This window comes from Mchenga conophoros, linkage group LG15, assembly GCF_057382185.1.
Source record: "Mchenga conophoros isolate Kocher_MC1m ecotype Shallow Benthic linkage group LG15, M_conophoros_male_GT1.1, whole genome shotgun sequence".
NCBI lineage: Eukaryota > Metazoa > Chordata > Actinopteri > Cichliformes > Cichlidae > Mchenga > Mchenga conophoros.
This window is the reverse complement of record NC_140540.1, coordinates 9,967,955-9,988,953: the sequence shown is the minus strand read 5'-3', so window position 1 is coordinate 9,988,953 and position 20,999 is coordinate 9,967,955. Positions and strand designations below refer to the sequence as shown.

General features: G+C 40.9%; 1 protein-coding gene across 1 annotated transcript; it reads right to left on the bottom strand.

Annotated features, from left to right (window-relative positions):
• Positions 1-299: 299 nt before the first annotated feature.
• On the bottom strand, positions 300-20,326 carry LOC146557775 (voltage-gated delayed rectifier potassium channel KCNH5-like). Its single transcript, XM_085247348.1, has 12 exons — positions 20,149-20,326; positions 18,645-18,768; positions 18,264-18,370; positions 17,988-18,116; positions 15,108-15,223; positions 14,616-15,008; positions 14,408-14,497; positions 11,987-12,416; positions 7,884-8,083; positions 7,205-7,457; positions 6,823-7,019; positions 300-2,453 (listed from the first exon to the last, which is right to left on the bottom strand). The coding sequence occupies exons 1-12, from the start codon at positions 20,219-20,221 to the stop codon at positions 1,383-1,385; spliced, it is 3,183 nt and encodes a 1,060-aa protein (XP_085103474.1). The 5' UTR covers positions 20,222-20,326; the 3' UTR covers positions 300-1,382.
• Between the last annotated feature and the right edge of the window lie 673 nt (positions 20,327-20,999).

Genomic DNA, 20,999 nt, shown 5'->3' with positions numbered 1-20,999 from the left:
ATCCATCCATCCATCCATCCATCCATCCATCCATCCATCCTTCCTCCTTATTAGCACTGATGTTTAAAGATGATTCAGAAGTCAGTGCAAAAGTGTTGCTTTGTTTGTCAACTGCTAAATAAAAATCATATTTGAAGAAAGTCAAGTGTAAATCCACTGTAATCGGTATCCTCCTGTGACTCACCTGGATTAAACAAAACATTGTGACATGAAACCCGCTTGCGTGTTGCACTTTCCAGTTTAAAGGCAGACTTTTGTGTTACATAAGAGAAGAAACTAAACAACAGATGGTGAGCAGGCATTACTTTTCATTACTCATTTCACAGTTGACAGGCTCCCTCGGATGCATGCAAGGTCGTCTCTGAACGTAACATAGAACAGACATACTTAACAGTCACATGCTTGGACCCTTACAGTTCACACAGAATTTCCCCAGTGGTTTCATAAACCACCAAAAAATATGAACAAACTGAGTTTAGTGCACCTTCCCTTTAGATATGCATAGTGAACCATCATTTAAATGATTAAAACAGGATATGCAGTACCATTTATCCTACAAAATGGCTAATAAATAGAAATCGTTCAAATTCAGTCTGAGAACAAAGATACCTGAGCAAGATGCAAAGCTACGTGAAGAAAAATGCACAATGAGTCTGCTGCAAAAACCTGGTGACATGTTCACATCCTGAAGGAAAAGAAACCTTTAACAAAAATGTAAAAGTGGCATTATTGCATTGCTGTCCTTTATTTTTACATGCACAGGAAATGAGTTTTTAAATAAGACAATGCATATAGATTTATATGTATATATAACATTAGATTTCATCAAAACAGCTCGCAGTGAGGCTTTGCTATTGTAAGGCACATTTAATTACCTGATAATTAACTCGGAAGGTAGTCGCTCCACTGAGGATGAGCAACAAAAACTCTGGATTTCCCTCCTAAATAAGATAAAGCTGTGTATTTATAATACACTGTGCATGATGAAATGCTCACTGAGCTTCAGCTTGTCCACAAAATAGAAATGTGAACTTCAAGGTTTTCTACCAAGAAAACAAAGAAAATAAAAAACCTCAAAACTGTAAACTGACTTCCAGAAACGTAAAGAACTACTCCATCTTATTTTCATCAAACTTGCATGTTTTGCCAAGCACCTCATCAAGCATCATTTCCTTTTTGTGCTTGTTGTTAATTATTTGTCCCTACTTCCTCTCACACACAAGTGTCTCATAAGTTAAAAGCTACAGTATAAGATAAATCCCTGGATCCTTGTGGTGCTAAGGTAACATTTCTGCATGCAATCAAGTATTAAAACTTGTAGTCCAGCAGGACATGCACGATGCTTATCTAATCCTTTTATTTTTTTTATTAAGTGAGAAAATTTAAAGATCCTCGTCCTCTGTTTTGGGTGAAGCCGGCCTGGAGGCGGTGACCGAGTCTTGACTTTTCCGTCTTGCTTTTGGAGAGGACGCTGGCGGCAGAGAGAGTCTTTTTACCGACAGCAGCCTGAGGATCTCGCTCACCTGAGCCTCGAGCAGCGACAGTCTCCCGCTCAGTATCTGAATGTCTGCTTTCAGCTCCAGCTTGGCCGCGTGGAGCGTCGCTTGAAGCAGTGCTTGCTCAGACAGCGGCTGCACGAATGAGTGTCTGAGGGAGACCTCGGCGTAAACCCCGAGGTTGTGTTCGAATGGATTTCTCTCCATGGGGCTCCTTTCCATCGGGCTTCGCTCGAAGGAGCTTCTTGAATCTCCTGCTCGGTCGATGCGTGGATCGCTCTTTGTGATACCACTGTCGCAGGAGTCGGTTTTGTGCAGGGCGCTTGTTTCCTCACCTGCGCTGTTGCTGCCCTCTGTGCTTCCCCTCTCTCCGCCTCCCCCTGATTTGTGGTTCGTTTTGGGGGCTGCGATCTGTTCTGAGGACTGCGATCCTTTCGGCCACTCGTCTGCTTTCTGAGTCTGCTTCTCCTGCTCGACAGGAGGACGTGCTGGCTCAGCAGATGTGGCGTTTCTAAACTTTGCCCAGCCTCTCACACCTCTGCCGCTCCCTGCGTTACCCTCTCCACCTGCACCACTGCTCTGGCCAAACCGGCTCTCTGGACAAGGCTTTGATTCAGACTCCACCGCCTCCATTGTGCGCCTTTGCTCTGACTTTTCAGGCATGTTGCAACTGTTCCCCCCTCCTGCTGAGGTGTTCTCCTGCCGCTGCTGAGGAGATGCTGAGTGACTGGGCTGAGTGTAAGAGTTTGAGTCAGTGTGGTGCTGGGGGTGCTGCTGCATCTCCACCTGCACGCAGTTGTGATCTAAGTAAGTGTTGGACTCTCCCGTTTGAGCGTCTCTGTGCTGTCTGAACTTCTGGAACAGCTTGCGAACCGGGTGGTCTTCGGGAATCGACAGAGTCACGTCACTCTGATGCGCCTGCTCCCTCCTCACATCGGCAATCTTCCTGAAGATGACCTGCAAGAGGGAGAGTGCGTGCATGAGGACACTGATACAGGACACACTGTAAATTGTAACTTACAGTGTGCATGCTCTAGTGCTCGACCTGGACGAAGCAAGTTGTACAATGTCCGTATAATGCAGCTTCAAAGCAAGGACAGCTGCCTGCAGCTGTTGTGAATGCTGAAATATTTATGAGCTGAAATCAGTAATGCACAAGGGAAACCGTTAATGGAGCAACAAGTCAATAATGGAGGACAATTTAGGCTCTGAGTCTTTCCTGATTCCTTCTGAAGACAAAGAAAAGAAATGTCAATAAACTCCAAGCGTCTCACTACCTTCCGATACCACTCTGGTAGAAACTTTCAGTGCTGGTGTACCTGAGAAGTTAATCTGTGAAACACTTACCCCCATGAATCCCAGGTTAAAGCCCACTGTGTACAAAGCTCCCACTATTTCAACTGATATATTAATAGTGTAATAGTTAGCATCAACTTCTTTAATATCATTTTTGGATTAATCTGAAACTGACTAGTTTAGATGATTAGAAATAGATTAGAAAACCAATGTAGAAGACAGCTACTAATGGGCTCGGCTGCCCATAAGTAATCTACAAAATGTCTAGGACCTGTTATGTTATTAAACATGCAAAGAACTCTTAAGTCACTGTTTATTTCTTTATATTTTGCTTTAAAGAAGTCAGACTTCCCTATTATTATTTTTTCAAAGTGCTCTTGAGCAGTGTCTCTCCAGGCTTGGCTGCTTGTTTACTCATTTTCAGTAGGGGTGCAACGATACACAAAATTCACGGTTCGGTTCGGTTCGATACTTTGGTGTCACGGTTCGATATTTTTTCGATACAAAAAAATGTTCATGCCTTTTTAATTTGTCATTTATTAAACTTATAAATATACATTTTAACTCAAAAGTACAGTTTTTAAATTTAACCCTAACCCTTGTGCGTGTTTTTTATTTTGACAGCGAATGCGCACCTGCGGACCACTTATGTGCACCCCTGGTTATATAGCTCGTCATATTGTAGCCACAGAAATTCTTTTGTCCATGAAACCATAAAGCTGCACTTTCTTTTTGCCTTATAGTCTGATTTGTCATAACTTCTCCGTTTTGTGGTAAGCTTTTCTTTGGCTGTCACTTCTTCACCCTGACCTGTCTTATTTGGCTCAGCAGAACTAAAATATATATCCTGCTGCTTTTACACACACACTCACATAAGCTCAGCGATTCTCTGCGCGATCAACCTCTCACATGTTTAAGCTGCGGGAGATTTCACTTGTCATGTTTGCATAGTAAGCTAACAATTAATAAGACGATGTCAGAGGAATTGGTGCGCAAATTATCATCACTCACAGATCAGTGCTGTCGCTCTCTATACACAGTTCGCACAATTGCAAAGTGAAAGCAAAAAAACAAGCGCAAATTCAAAAGCGATTTCAATATGTCACATATTGACAGTGGCTCACCGATGCCAATGACATAATTACCCAGCTACATTTCTGAAAGAATGCAAAAGCATTGACATATATTTTCCCTACAATAGCCCGACGGGCAGGGCAGAGATAGATTTTGGTAGCCCGACTGAAAAAAATCGCTAGCCCCAGGACGTTGGGCTAGCGATATTGCAAGCCCTGTATCTGATTGAGGAATCACTCATCTTTGGAAAAGAGAGTTTATTACAGAGAAATGTCTCTTTCCAAAATAAAAGCTATACTATCCGCTTCTTCTGGGCTATATTCTCAGCAGCATAAGGAGAATCACGTGCTAACAGCTGTCTAAATGACTCGGCTAAAGTTAGTAGCATGCTTGTTGTTTTTGTTTTTGCACTAGGATGATGTCAGCGTAAATGTGCAGTCATATTCGTTGTGTTCCCACTAGTGCTTTCAGGTTAATCTCGTTGAAATGACCTTAACGCCACAACACTGCAAATCTCCGTTAACGAGCTACCGCCGATCGCCCCGTGCGTGGGGCTGGACGGCCAACACGTTAACGAGCTAACTGCGCTAACACACTAGTTCACACCCATGTAATTGAGCATTGCATGGCACATCCAACATACTGTTTTACTTTAGTCCATGACTCGCTTACCTTCAGGGTCATACCTCACATGAAAACCAAAATAATTCCAAACGCCAGATCTGAATGAGGGTGGGGGAGGGTGGGGGAGGTGCCCTGCGCTCTTCCTTCTGTCTATGCTGTCTGTGTGGAGCGCTCAGTGGATCTGTGCTCGACAGTGCAGCCTAGGCGGAGTAGTCGAACGCAGATTCACTGAGCGCTCCACACAGACAGCATCCTCAGAAGGAAAGTTGATAAAATAAATTACAAATGTTGTATTGTTCGATACATATGCGTACCGAACCGAAAGCACTGTATCGAACGGTTCAATATCGATACGAATATCGTTGCACCCCTAATTTTCAGTCCAGTACTTGTACACAGGATGTAAGCCACTTCAACATGTCCTATGAATCATTCATGTTAAGACCTGACACAGGACCTGAAAGATGCATCTGGCCCTTCAATGTTGACTGAAGCCTCCTCAGAAGTGGCCTCAATGGAAGTGTGTTTGTCAAGGAGCCATTCTCAAGGAAGTAAAACTGAGGCTGAGGTATGCCAAATTACACAAGGACTGTGCTGAAAGTCAGTGGCAATGGTTCCAAACACACTGCCAATGCAGTAAAAATATACCTGGATAGACAAAACACACCATCAAACACTATCAGCATGGATTGGCCTCCCCAGAGGCCCACACTTCAACATTATTGAAGCAGTGTGGGATCATTTTAACAGAAAACTGAACAAAAGGCAGCCAAAATCCAAAGAAGAGCTTTGAATTTCCTTCAAGAAGCCTGGAGACTGAAGACTACTTAAGAAATAACAAGAAAGCTTGTCTGAGAGAGGCCGTGTTGAAGAATAAAGGTGGTCATACCAAATACTGTTTTTAAAGCTCATTAGGAATTGTACACACTGTTTTTGCCTCATATACTGTATACTGTCCATGTATGTTTGCACAGGTTTCAATAAACCACTGCACCTATTTCCCATTTTCCTAACAAAACATAAAGAAATGAAGAGGGCTTGAGACTTTTGCAAAGTCCAAATACCTGCCACGAAACTGTGCCAATTAATATTTACTACACAGCACTTCCAACAATTGCTCAAACATTCTTAAAAGGCCGATCTGCTTTGTTACAGCCAGAGTTCGAGCTGTTATGAGTCTGTTTAATTCCTTCAAATTTTTTAAACCTACATCCTCAAAAGTATTTCATACATCTCAGTCCTGAACAAAGACTGGGATGACTTGACGCGATATGAACATCCATTAAGAACTTAAAAGATAGTATTACAGCAGAATGTATAAGAAACCTACTCTTGTGGCTGGAAAGCAAAGCAGCTCCGTGCTGTAGTGGGATCAATATGCGTAGCCAGGAGAAACTCTATGAAATATTAGAGCCTTAGTTTGGACCGGCTAATTGTTCAGCTTTGAACTAATTTTTTGTCACTGTCCTTTTCACAGATTGGGGAAATCTGGATGGAGACAGTGTGCATGTGCTGATTTATTTACATTTATCCTCTTCACATTTGAGCTGTTCACTCTCAGTTTGTAATTTGATAAAAAGGCTTTCTGAGCGGTCGATACAAAGACAATGTGCTATATATATATATATATATATATATATATATATATATATATATATATATACACAATCCATTTACCATTACACACTTTATGGAAAACTGTATACAACTCTGCATCGCACTCAGGTATTCCATGCTGCCTAGCTCAAGGCCACAGCACATGTTGTATGAATGAAGTCTCATCTGCAAAGAAGGGATTTGATTCTAATTTTTGTCTATGATTTACTGCTGGCACAAACACCTTTTCTTTCTTTATTTCTCCTTTTATTTTAAATTTAATGATCATTTAAGTACTAAACACACATATAGATATGTGTGTTTAGCATATGCATGGCAAGACATTGCAAAATGCTTTGCAATACAAACAAAATAAGAAAAAGTGTTTTTTATTCATACTGTCAGTTGGTGAAAAGTTGTGGTTATAGATGTTCCTGTGCACTGGGTTTGGTTGCTCAGCTCTTGGATGTAGGAGTTTGTAGATGGAGAGTTTATGTTGTAAAGAAGCAGGTTTGGTTGTATTGCATTTGTTGTAGATTGTAAAGACTGATTCACTTGCAGTCCATTGCACCTTGGTAATTTTAGTAGTGTAATGTACAATGTTGAAGTCCAGCTGGGTGGGAGCTGTGCACCCTGTTATCTCTTTTGCCTATGACAACAAAATGCAATCAGTAATCCCTTGCTTTAAGATGACACTAACATCCTTTACTAAAAGACAGGACAGTGAAAGTTTTACCCGTTTTCGCAAATTACAGGTGAGGATGAGGTTGCGGGAGAAAGAATTGGCGAACGCGGTGTAAAACTCCAGCACCCGCATCAGAGCCTCTCTCCGGATGACGTGCAGGTCGCAGTACGTCAGAGCGCGCACATTCGCACAGGCTCGAGCCAGCGTGGTCTCTTTCCAGAATGCATCTCCAAACACGTCACCTTTACCTGAACAGGGCCAGATATCATATAAACATCTGTTGGCTCAGATAAATATAAATAAAATGGGATGAAGTCGAACACATATAGGTTGTAAAGCATAAAAAGGACTTCAGAAAACTTTGCTCTAACTTCAACTGAGAGCAGCAGGTACAACTTTGCTTGGTCTATTTCACAATATTGCCCTGGATTACCTAGTATTGCGATGACCTCGTCATCTTGGATGACTTCGAGTGAACCCGAGACTACAAAACAGAGCGTATCAACGCTCTCCCCGATGTGGAAGATGAGGTCTCCAGGTGCGCAGTGTGTAGTCTGAAACTCCACGGCGAGAGAGCGCAAACAGCCGTCACTTGCCAGGCGAAAAGCTGGATGGTCATTGAACACCTGTTTGTTGAGGTGGACGCAGATGTCTGCACGCATGTCTTTAGGACAGATGGAGAGAACCTGAAAGACATGGTGAGATTTGTGCAGCAAACACTTAATGCATCATCACTGGAGGACATTAAATATGTAGCACATTTCCGCTGCTCATTTAGCAGATGTATTACTAAACGTTTTAAAAATAGAACTGCAGAGACATGAAAGCTGCTTCTTTAAATAATCTTTAAACTCCAGATGTTGGACCATGTGATCGGATTTACTTCATGAGAACAACAATGGTAATGTTGTTACTGACTGCATGGACTGTAGAAGTTCAGGACCTAAAAGGCAGATATGGGAGGCAGGCAAGATTTAACCAAGGGCATAAACTTTAATTGGGTTGTTGGGAAAGCCAATAAATGAAAACATGAAATCCAAAAGATAAATCTGACAAGTAATGGCACATCAGTTTTTGAAAGCACCCCCTGAAACTTTTGCACAGATTTGTACCTTGTCTGTGTCAATGCCCTTCGACATGGCCCAGGTGGAGACGATGAAGTCCATGACCCTCTCGCTCAGACCTTTGGGAACCTGGTAAAGTTTAAGGAAGTCACGCACATTGTTGAGCATCTCGTGGTAGCGATTTGTGTTGGTGTACATCTGCTGGAAGATGGTGGTGACGTTTCCAAAGATTGTGGCATATAGCAGCGCTAAAAGAAAAGACAGAAGAGCAAGAGTTCATCTTATTTATTCGAATCTAACGTTTTCATTCATCCGCCTTCTTACGCTTATCCGAGACATGACCATCTCTTCCAGCTCATCTGGGGGGACAAGTCATTCTCAAGCTAGCCAAGAGAACTAATCTCTCCTGTAAGAGATAAATGCTTTTAGATAACAAATAATCATATTTATGGGATCACAGTATCCAACTTTCATACCTCAAATTTAGAGTTAAATATTGTTGAGGAAACTGCCTATGACAAAACGTTTCAGTGGAATATATGCGTGATTAATGGAGTATTTAACATGAAAAAAATTTATATTTGGATTAAAGATTAAATAATTAATTGAGATCGAATCCAAAACTTTATTCCCTTAATTTTTTCCGCTTGTCCAATTAAGGGTTAGAGTCCCAGCTGTTATAGAGCAAAATTCCAGGTGAGGTTACTGGTTTATGACGGGAAAAAACCGGAGCATGCTGATATTTAACTGTCCTTTAAGTGTTTTCCACGCTACCGGCTTCCACACAACCACGTGAAGACTTTTTCCCTCCAAATGACATTCTAGGAACAAACCAGCTCATCTACTTGCCTTTCTAGACCTTCGGGGACTTTTGTGACTTGTCATAAGGTCAAAGGTCATTTTCCCACCTGATGAGGAGTTAACCTGTAGACCCTGTTGATGCAGAACAGTTGCTCCTCCAGGCCACTCTGAGGGAAATCTTGTTAGCGCTCATTTGCAGTTGTATGAAGGCTGGAGTAAGAGTACAGCACCATCAAAGACTCTTCTTTTTTCTTTTTCTTTTGATAATCACCAAATTATGCCATTTGATTATGATTGCTCAAACCTTTGCTTGCCTCTCTTTATCACAATCCCCTGATTTATACATGACTAACACTTGATCAATGATGCTGTAATTACATAATCGCTGGTGCACAAATGAAAGTAATTTTAAGATTTCAAAGATTTTACAGTGATAGAAAAACGAAAACCTTAAAAACAGTGTGGATGTCCATCTGACGTGATGCTGTATAAGCACTACAAGCATATAATCATTATATCTTGGTTCTACAATAATATAGTACTTTTTGCATTTTACATTTTGGATAAACTCTTTAGTGAATTTTATTTATTTGTTTTTAATAATTTTGTTTGTTTTGTTTTGTAATTTACTGAAAAGTAAATGTACACAAAACAGCACTGCTGACAGTGCAGTTTTCTTAAATACATGCATGCATAGCCTGATATACACAACGAGGGATGGGCTAACTCTTTATGATATAATTTCTAATCCACAGTTCCTGGGTAGGAGTGCCGTGCTGCAGTGACCTCAAAGAGTCACTCAGCATCTCTTACTGTGAGGTTTTATCCACTCAACGGGAAAGCTTCATCTCCGGTCACCACAGCAGGATCACAGAGGTTAGGATACATATCTAACGTGATGGCTCATTGTCCACTTACTACACCCGAGCCTGCAGGCAAACTGGCCCTCTCTTCGATTACTTTTCCACTCAAATAATTACCGTATCTATAGCAGGAGATTTATGCGCCATAATTGACGCCGACACTGCAGTGTGACTGAATGATCATCGTGATCCAGGCGCCATCAGAATAATGGGTGTTTACTTTCGACTGTACGAAGCTTACAGTACTAAGTTCTAGATAGTTTTGAAGTTAGCTAAGGAATATGGCGTGACTTATACGTAGACTTATATAACATAATGCATCATTTCTAAGTTCATGTTATAAGCTTCATCCTCATCAATTTGACAGTCGTGTCCCATTAAATACTGAAAGTCACGCAACACAGGGAATGTAAAGAAAAAATATCTGTATTTGCTGAAAATTTAAGGGTAATTTGGGAATAAATGAAGTCTTTAACTTTGACTTTCTTCATGAAGTTTCTACTGACCATGAGAAATACAGAAGAATGCAATGACATTTATTCCCTGCATTGAAAAAACGACTGACTGAATTAACATGCAATACTTTTCTGATGTGATGACCGGCCCTCAGACAGACATTCACAGAGCAGGCTGTGATGGGCGCTGAACATGTCACTTTTGATTATTGACAAAGCCGAAACTCAGAGTGGTTCAAGCACCGAGGCTGCAGCTAAACGTGAAACCATGACCAGAATGAAAAGAGGAAAATGTTGTCTGTGGATCATTTAGCTCTATAAGGAATAAATACTTACTTCACTTTCTGAATATTGAATTCTGTCATTATCGAAATGTGATTTTAAATAATAATTAACTGTCCGTTTGGTCAATTAGGGTGGCAGGTACAGATAGACAACCTATTTACATCCCTGATTTAGAGCATGCTTCCAGACCTTTAGGAAGAGATTTTCTACTGAAAATGGTTTTTAATGTTTTAAATGGATGTCTAGTTGATGTTTCTGTGACGCTAATACACACACCAGCCAATCACATGACACCAGCTCAGTGCATTTAGGCACGTAGTCATGGTCAATTTGATGTGCTGAAGTTCAAACTGAGCATCATGATGGGGAAGAGAGGCGAGTTAAGGGAATGTGGTGTGGTTATTGGTGCCAGACGAGCTGGTCTGAGTTTTCCAGAAACTGCTGATATAGTGGGATTTTCTCCTTCAAACATCTCTAGAGTTTACAGAGAATGGTCTGAAAAAGAGAAGAAATCCAATGAGCGACAGTTCTCTGGGTGAAAAGGAAAATTTTCAGGGCACACTTTGAGCCGCTCAGTCTACATGAGTATTGTTGCTGACCATGTCCATCCCTTTAGGAACACAGTGCACCTGTCTTCTGATGGCTGCTTCCAGTAGGATAACACATCCTGTCACAAATCATCTCAAACTGATTTCTTGAACATGACAATGAGTTCACTGTACTCATAGCCACCATATCTCAATCCACTAGAGCACCTTTGTTACAGTATATGGTGTAATGGGATGTTCAGGTGTCAAATCTGCAGCAACTGTGTGATGCTATCACGTCAGTATGGTCCAAAATCTCAGAGGAATGTTTCCAGCGCTTTGTTGAATCTATTCCTTGAAAAATTAAAGCAGTTCTGAAGGAAAACAGGGGCCCAGTTCAGTCCTAGCAAAGTATTCCTTAATAATGTCCACTGAGGATATGCACATTAAAAGGTTAGGAGGAAGTTGCAATAAATAAAGGTAAATGGTTCAAAAATATTTTGTGAAAACTAGAAATTCAACTGATTTGCAATGTTTCACTTTCACTTTGTTGAAAATGTTAAAAGAGACAGCAAAGTCAACTCTGCCATGACATTTTTCAATAGTGGTTACATAAATATATTAGTGTCTAAGCAAAGTCATCTCTAAATACATCAGTAATGCCATACACTATGTTAACTATGGGTAAAAGCAGCCATGTATTGATCACAGCGTGCTGGGACTTAATATCCTGCACAGATCCTCCTCATGTTTTAGAACACGCGTACCATATGTTGCTTTACTGGCAGCTGGTAAATAGCCAGCAGGACTGGAGAGCACGTTATCTTGACTAGCGTGCAAGGAAGTGTAACCAGACTGTTTCATCTCCTGCAAGGTTCAACTACCATATTATGAATGGATGAATGCACGAATGACATCAAAGTATGTATGCTTTGTTTAGTGTGGAGTGATGGGGAGACAGGGCTGTTTTTGTTGTTACAGAGCTGTTGTTCTGGTAAACACCCACAAATGATGCTACTGAATATGGTTAAAACATCCTTTCCCAGCTCCAAGTACAGTTTAAAACTCATGGATCGTTCCATTATATGGCTGTATTACTCACATTGTGGCTGCTAGTTAAATGTTTCCTGTGCCATTTTCAAAGGTTTTGTGAAACCTTTGGAGAAACTGTTAAATGTGATGCATGTTGGAAATACAGTGTGTGGTGACTGGGTACTCACAGCCCACCATCATCATAGCCACGGAGAAAATCTTCTCGCCATCTGTTGTTGGAGCAATGTTACCAAATCCAATTGTGGTCAGGCTAGTCATGGTGAAGTAGAGAGAAGAAATGTACAGCGTGTCTTTGGTAGGACCTCCTTCCCACCGGCCATTACCGCTAGTGTTGTAGCGGTAAGGAGTTCCAATACTCAGTCCCAACTGGTAGAGCCAGCTGTCTGTCTTAATGGTGTTGGTGGTCTCATCAATGACCTCGTGGTCACCAATGCTGTACCAAATGCAGGCAAGCCAGTGAGCCACCAGGCCGAAGACACACACCAGCAGGACCAGGACCGCAGCTCCATACTCCAGGTAGTGGTCCAGTTTTCGGGCTACGCGGCCCAGACGGAGCAGGCGGATGACTTTAAGGGAACTGAAGAGGCTGCTGAGACCCTACAGAGAAAGAAAGTGAAAATGTGAACCAGATATCCAGATTAAAACATACAATACATTGTACATTGTACATCAGATGAAAGCTGCATTATTATCTTATGTTATAAATTTAAACTGGTTTTCATGATTAAAATGATTTCACCTTAAGAGAAGAAAATATCTGTCAAGTCAATAAAACAAGTTTAGAATGTGTAAAATCATTAAGAACAGAGGATTCATGTGACTGGTGGAAGACAATCCGAGAGAGTATGGCAACTTAAAGAGGTGCGCTTTGAGAGGGAACTCCAGAGTTTAGGAGTAGAGCATCTGAAAGCTCACATTGTATTCAGTTGAGGGGAAGGGACAGTGAGATGGAAGGAAGAAGAGTGCAAATGGGTGTGTTGATGTGCAGAAGTTAAGAGTGGTACTGCAGAGCGATGTTGTGGTCTCAAAGGTGATGAGCAGAATCTTGATATCATTATGATATGATATTAGCCAAAGAAGCTGCTGATGGGCCTGTATGTTGTGACTAATGGAGGCAGTTCTGGTAATGATCCGAGCACCAGGAAGAGAGAAGACCTGAGAAGAGTCGTCAATAGGGAGGGAAACATTTACATTTACACAAGGTGAACTGGTGTCAGTGAGGAGAACCTTGGTTTTATCACTATTCGATTTGATAAAGTTTACAGGAGTACCAGGATTTGATTTCCTGGAGGCAAACACAGAGAGCAGTGGTACGAAAAGTGGTGGAACATTTGGTGCACAGGCAGAGCTGCATGTCATCAGCGTAACATTGGAAACTGATATTAAATCTATGGAAGACATGGCCCAGAGGAAGTAGACAGATGATAAATAAAAGAGGCTCCAGGACAGATCCCTGTGGGATGCCAGTGAAATTTAATATTTTTGAGTTGAAAGAACGGAGTGCGACTAGAGTTGTTACATTTTGTTGTACAAAGAGATGTTACATTTGTACATATGAAAAAACAACAACCATATCTCCTTAAAGGGTGAATATTTTTCATTGCTAAAATTGAAAAATCATGCTACTGCTTGGTTTTGTTCTCGGGAGTCATGATTGTGTTTGGCTGCTTTTACATATTATTGCAACACTGATATTGTAAAATAAATTATTTACATACAATTGAATACAGTTACAATTACATACAGTTATTTAAATTAGAATTAGTCTTATTTTGGCTCTCTCCTAATGTAAATAGAGATCATATATATAAGATGAATGAATGAACTCATCATGATATCACCTACCGGTTAGTGGACTGATGTTTTGAAGCCTTGAGTTTACCAGTTTAGCTGACTCCACCTTATTTTTTAAAAACTTTAATGTGATCATAAGGGGTAGGTACAAAAAAAACAAGGGCCATATGGAGGTTTTGCAGTCAGGTGACCAATAACCACGTGACATTAACTTGCCCACGATTTTAAACATGTGACAGTCATGGTGATGATGTAGAATCAAGTGAAGAAGGCCACAGTAACACTAGATACTGGTCAAAAATCATATGGGAATCACTGTTGGTGAAGGGAAAAATTAGTATTCCCTTACTGGTTGTGTGTGGTTGGTCACTCGCTTTTACACCTAAGACCATTTTAGAATCATCAATAAACCTAACCCATTCATGTCTTTGGATAGTGGGAGGAAGCCCCAGCCTCCTCCTGGATTCAAACCCAGGACCTTCTTGCCGTTAGGTCACGGTAAACACTGGATTTTGTAGATATCATTGTTGACAATACTAATGTTCTGGGTGAAAAACTCAAAACAAAGAGCTCAAAGACTCTGCAATGTGATTATTCAGTGTGGTTTTGTCACCATAAGGGATCGATAATATGACCTGATTTCCATCCATTCATCCATCCAATTTCTTCCGCTTATCCAATTCAAGGTCGCGGGGCGGGGGGGCTGGAGCCTATCCAAACTGTCATAGAGCAAGAGGCATGGTACAAACCATATTTATCACAGCATATTTAAAGAAATACAGAAATTTACTTACTGGGAGAACGGAGTCTTCAGTCCGTGTGCTATTTCTGTGGAAATGTGACTCACGAAGATGACCCGTGGAAGAGGCATGTGTGAGGATATCCTACATTAAAAAAAGAACAGTAAAGCAGAAACGTTTTAATGTATACGTGGAAAGACATACCATTGTCTGAGCAATTAATCCCGCATTAAAAGAATTATCTTTATTAAAGTTTACTCACATCATCACCGTTTTCAAAGGTATTGATGATATCATAGGGCAGGCAGGACAGCAGGTCGATGACAAACCACGTCTTTAGGTAATTCATTCTTATGAGCTTGGCATCTGAAATCACCTCTCCAGCTGGACCCACAAAGGTGGTGTGGAAGTTGAGCACGATGTCAACCAAAAAGATGACATCGACAACACTGTCCACAACCAGCCAGGCCAAGTTGTTCTGCTTGGTCCTGAAGGAAACATTATAGGGTACCATGATGGCAGTGTAGAAGGTGAGGATGAGGATGATCCAGTCCCAAGTGGTCTTGAAAGTGCAGTAGTGGAGGATGATGTGTGGAGGGGTCTTAGGGGCCTCCTGCTTGTACTGAGGGAGAATGTCTGATCCCAGCTGGAGAGCCTTTCATTGAGAGGAAACATTTGCCGTCATGATACAAGAACCTCTAAGCCATATTTAAAAGATACAGATTCTAGAAAGAAAATTCTGGGTCTTGCTCACCTCAGCCAGTCTGGAGGGCTTGTGGCTGACCTCCGACTTATTGAGTGGTGTTAACTGCTGCACCAAGTTTCGATTGTTGGCCAGTGCTCGTGTGAGCCTGGCAAACTTTGTCCACCCTATCCACAGACAGCAACACAGAATGCACAGGAAAACAGCACGGCATCCGGCATTATTTAAGAATTAAGAAACATTTAAGAGCATTTAATGTTAAGATGTTTACATTTTACTGGAGTTTATGGGAGTATTAGGTGACGTTGATTTTCTTTGTTAAATGGGCAATAGATATCTTTTGACTTGAACTGAATTTGTGCAGTTGGATAAAAACACCATCTGCGTTTAGACTGGTTGCCTACTAGCCTTGCTTTAACTGTGCACTGCTGTCTGCTACCTGCCACAAGCACGACTGCTCAGCCAAAACAGGAAGAGGAGAGAGCATTTGTTTCCTGCTATATGAAATTAGGAATGTTCACAACACTTCAACACTTGGAAACTTTACCCAGCAAAAGAAAACCTGGTCCACTCCCAGAGGAAGCACAGAAGGAAAAGACAAGTGACAGAAACTGAAGGAAAAATAAAAGTGATCCCAATTTCAATTGACATTATTTCTACAAGATTTATAATAAACAAGTCCCGTGTACTTGCATCGACTAAATCAAAGAATCTCTATGTGCTTGTCTCTTTTTCATCTGTTTTGACAAAGAGTCAAACTTTGAAGGTATCCTGTTACATACACAAACAAGTGTGGCGCCATATTTGAAGTCAGTTGCATGAGGGGCAGTCTCATTTTCTTTTTGTAATTTTTCCCACAGTGTTTTGTTAGCCAGTGAATGGAAATAAACAGGTTTAGGCTCTCATACCTGTTGATTAGTATCACCATTATGTTGGTATTGACCGAGTGCACCATTCAGTGCTGTGACATCATGTCTGATCAATTACGTCTCAGAGATGTTGGGGATTATCTTACTACAAAAATTTGTTTTTGTTTTTGTTTGTTTGTTTGTTTGTTTACATTTTTTTCCTGCATTTTTGCATTTGTTATGATCTGTCTCTTTCACATTCTCTTTATGTTTTGAATTTTCACGTACTTCCTTAGTTTCTTATTTTTTGTCTTTTAGTTCTTTGTTACAGTTTCTGTATATTATGGTCTATTTGTTTTATTTGTTCCTCCTACTTTCTTGTGTCTATGTGTCCCTGTTTAGTTATAGCTTCTCACTTCCTGTTTTAGTTTGGCAGTTATCTGTCTCCTAAGTCTTGTTACTAGCTTAACTTTTGTCCTCTTGTCTTGTTGTCTGGAATTGATTCGGCTGTGCCTTGTTACCCTTTTGTTTCCACTTTCTCTGATTACCCTGATGTGTATAAATAGTCCTGCCTTTGCTTTCCCCTCAGTCATTGTCTAAGTCTCTATGTTATCTCCCTTGAATGCTCCCTGTTAGTTTTTTTTTTTTAATTATTATTTCTACTGGCTCCTTTCTTCAGATTTTTGGTGACTTTATTAATGGACTTTGAATTCAGTTTTTTTTTTATAACAATCCTAATAAACGGTTAATTACGTCAGTCTCCAGCAACTGCATTTGGGTCCACTCCTTAAATGCACCATGCATATTGCACCGCTGCAGATTCATGATATAAATAAATCCTGACTTGAAAAATATTTAACTATTAACAGTGCGAACCGCTCCGCACTGGAGCGGTTCGCAGCCGAGTGTAACGCAGCGGGAATGAGGATCAGCACCTCCAAATCTGAGGCCATGGTTCTCAGCCGGAAAAGGGTGGAGTGCCCACTCCGGGTCGGGGATGAGTTCCTGCCCCAAGTGGAGGAGTTCAAGTATCTCGGGGTCTTGTTCGCGAGTGATGGGAGAAGGGAGCTGGAGATCGACAGACGGATTGGGGCTGCGGCTGCAGTAATGCGGACGCTGCACCGGTCAGTCGTGGTGAAGAGGGAGCTGAGTGTAAAAGCGAAGCTCTCAATTTACCGGTCGATCTACGTCCCTACCCTCACCTATGGCCACGAGCTGTGGGTAGTGACCGAAAGAACGAGATCGCGGATACAAGCGGCGGAAATGAGCTTCCTCCGAAGGGTGGCTGGCCTCTCCCTTAGAGATAGGGTGAGAAGTTCGGCCATCCGGGAGGGGCTTAGAGTAGAGCAGCTGCTGCTCCACATCGAAAGGAGCCAGCTGAGGTGGTTCGGGCATCTGGCAAGGATGCCCCCTGGGCGCCTCCTGGGCGAGGTGTTCCAGGCATGTCCCACCGGGAGGAGGCCCCGGGGCAGACCCAGGACACGCTGGAGAGATTATATCTCTCGGCTGGCCTGGGAACGCCTTGGTATTCCCCCGGACAAGCTGGAGGAGGTGGCTGGGGAGAGGGAGGTCTGGACCTCTTTGCTTAGGCTGCTACCCCCGCGACCCGACCTCGGATAAGCGGATGAAGATGGATGGATGGATAATAATATAATAGTATATAAAATCAATCTTCAGAAACCTGCCACACCCTTTTTTACCTCTGTGAAACAGGATTATTCATACAGCTACCTTCTCCTTGTGCCCTCACTGTCATTTAATTCTGCTTGGTGTATGGAAAAAGTCTCTGTGGCACAATTAATCCCCAGGGATATGGCACTGCATAGACTCACAGAGACCACTGTTCACTGACCCGGACACACAACACCTGGACAGTTGTACGTTACACACCAGGAAACTAATGTCTTATAAGTCAAAGCCACTCATGTGCAATCAAAATCTATAACACTCTTTGTCTTTAATTGTAATGGCTGGACCTTTAGCGATAACTCTAAAGCTTTCAATGTGAAAATCCCAGAAATACAATGAAATACAGAATACTATCAGGTGGAAATTATTGGTACAGTAACATAAAGTCTCTCACCTCTTGTGGACTCATCGTCAATTGGCTGTTTGAACAGGGTGATGTCTCTGAAGGTGCAGAGGAAAAGCACCACCTTGTCATTTTCATTTCTGATTGGGGCTATCTGCATGTAAAGCCATATTGGTGTTTCTGTGGGAAGCAATCAAAAAACAAAAAGTAAATGACCAGATATCACTTCTAATCGTGCGTTTCTTTTTCTTTTTTAACATTTATTCCTTAATTCATTTTATTTTTGTTTTTTGTTAAAATCTTGCGATTCAAATTTACAGTACTTACTATTCTTTGTATACAGCAGCACCTCATAGAAATTAGACTCATAGCTGTCAAATGTTTGTTTGATTTTGTCTATCGTATTTTTATCAGTCAGATCACCATACATGAAACTGCAAAATAAGACAAAGAGGGAAGAAAACATAGTGAAATGTGAATAACAGATTATGAGTTTCCATAATGTAAGGTTTATATATATGTTTTTTTTATACTTCAGGTTTGACTATTTCCAGGTATTTAGATTAGTTCCCCTTTTGATAAATAAAAAGTGGAGATTCAATGTATAAAAAAAAAAAAACAAGAAAAAAAAACACACTAAAATTGTGGATTAAAGCTTCCAGTCAAGCACCAGAAAGAAAGGTGCTGCGTGCTTGAAGAGCATCTTACTTGCATGTGCTGCTCTTGTGCATCACATCTGCTCTGTGGTATCCAGACAGCTTGCAGAATCCATCATTGCTGTAAACGACTGGCCACTCCAGGACCTGTGCATTTCCCAACAGGAAGCTTGTTTCTGAGACAAAATACAGGAAATTTTAAACACCAAATTACAAATAAAGAAAACATATGTAATAAAACATATACCTTTTATTATTTATCAAATCGCCATACATTATTAAATCACCATAATGCAAGTTTATATTTACTACTGCATATAATGGAAACAAGATGCAAAAGTCATCCACATTTGTCTACCAGATGAGACGGAGAAAAGAAAAGCTGTTTAGGTTCCACTCATAATGCGAATCAAATATTGATGAAGAGCTGAAAACTTCTTCCACTTTACTGCAGTTTCAGAGCAGTCTGCAGTCTTCAGACAAAAGGGTGACTGAAATTCTTCCAAATTAAATTGCACACTTGAACTTACTGTACATGTTGTTCATTCTGCGGGCTTTTGTGGTCAGACATTCAGACAATAGAGACTGAATTTCAGATAACCACCACATTACTGAGGTGAAGAGTAAAGTTTACAGACACTGAATCAATGTTGCACCCCTCCATCTACGTTTGTAAGAAAAGCCTCTGGGTCTCATGAGAATAATGTCTGATTGCCTGCTGTGCACATAGTACTTTAAATATTTACGCCAGTAGTACAGTTACTGGCTGTTTTGCTGACATGCATTTCCTTTCTGGAACATAAAAAAGGTATACAGCAAAACTGCGCTCTACTCTCTGGTATTTGTAGCTAAGAGATAAAGTGCCATAAATCAAATTATACATCCCTGAAAAGAACATTACGACCTTTAGGATTGGCTGCAAATCCAGTTCTTGTAAAAATGAGACTATATGTTCTCACATTAGCAGAACTTTACTCCTTAATACCACTGAACAAACACCATGCATCAAATCTGGAGCTGCAGATGGCCTAGATTTCATTCGTTTATGAACTTTAGCTTCTGCAACAATGCGCATAAATAAGGAACAACCTCACAAATCCTCAAACAAATGCTTTAAAATCCTCATATTGTGATAATCATAATATATGGTGGTGTAAAATTGCACTCATCACATAAATAATAATCTTTACTCTTACTTGATAAGTAAGACAAATAATTAGTGTTTTCCTAATTTTATTTAGAGCTAATTTAAAAAGCCTCCCATAAGAGCAAACTATAATTTAGATTTTTCATTATTTATCCACATAATTCGGATAATGTGACTGTTTTTTGTTTTCTATATCAGAAGAAATGTGTCAGTCAACTTTCAGGTAAAAAAAAAAAATGCTACTTAAAAGAAAAAAAAATCAGTGATTGCTGATTCTGCTTCCCAGCAAATGGCACAAAAATAACACACGTCGGTATACTTCAGCATCCCAGTCCTGTGTGGTTCCCTGGCTGAGAAATAAAATCGAAAGCATCACTTATTTCTGTTTCCATTTCAGAGTCAAACTCACCGCTGGACCGCCGGACTATATTCTCCAGGAAAGTGTTCTGCGGAGCCACCAACCCTCTCTTGCCCCCATGCATTATGGAGGTTTCAGGTCAGAAACTCGGTGCTGCTCGGTGGTCGTGCTGGTACTAACTGACCCTTCTCCGTTGTCTGCCCGGCGGGAGCCTGGTCCACCGGAGTCAAGATCGCCACGATGGAGCTCTGTGTATCCGGACTGAGGCTTCAAAAATAAAAGCCTCTTTGTAATCATATGGAGCTGGGCCAGATTTGGAGCTGGTTGGGTGCACAAAGTCAATTGTAATTAATATCCACCGATGCTTACACTGTAGCCACACTAATCTACACTGGCCCAACACTGGACTAACTGTTAGTTCTTGATAAAACAAACTTTTATTTTTAAGCTCTTTTTCTAGAGTATTGCTGGTATTATTGTCTCAGGTTTCCACTTTATACATAACTCCGTCCAGACGCACGAGCTGGCCTGAAATGTCTGATTTCTTTCCGCATTAATTTAAATGCTGGGGTTGGACGCGTATTTGTATTTAAAATACGTGTTAAAATATGGGGTTTTATATTTTTTCTTTTTAATACTCAGAAAACGTGCATGATGATGAAACATCTGATATCAGGAATTTGTTCAAGTATAATTCAAACAGGTCATCCTTTCATGGGTTTATTAGGAAGCTGGAGATGCATAAATGTGCAAAAGTCTTCATTTCTTTACATTTTGCTTCCAAGGAGCCAGGCTTTTTTTTGTTGTATTTTTAGTCAAAAGCAATAATTCTCCAGGCTTTCAAATAGAATAGTAATTAATCCAAATGTGAAATTATTGGCTCAAATCATTGACAGTATGTA

What these genes read in the sequence shown, in the direction of transcription:
- LOC146557775 (XM_085247348.1), bottom strand. Translation starts at nt 20,221, where the DNA reads ATGCATGGGGGCAAGAGAGGGTTGGTGGCTCCGCAGAACACTTTCCTG. An exon ending in TATAGTCCGGCGGTCCAGCG is followed by an intron (nt 18,769 to 20,148) that starts GTGAGTTTGACT and finishes ATTTTGTCTCAG; the next exon opens with AAACAAGCTTCCTGTTGGGA. An exon ending in AGCCCTCCAGACTGGCTGAG is followed by an intron (nt 15,009 to 15,107) that starts GTGAGCAAGACC and finishes TCTCAATGAAAG; the next exon opens with GCTCTCCAGCTGGGATCAGA.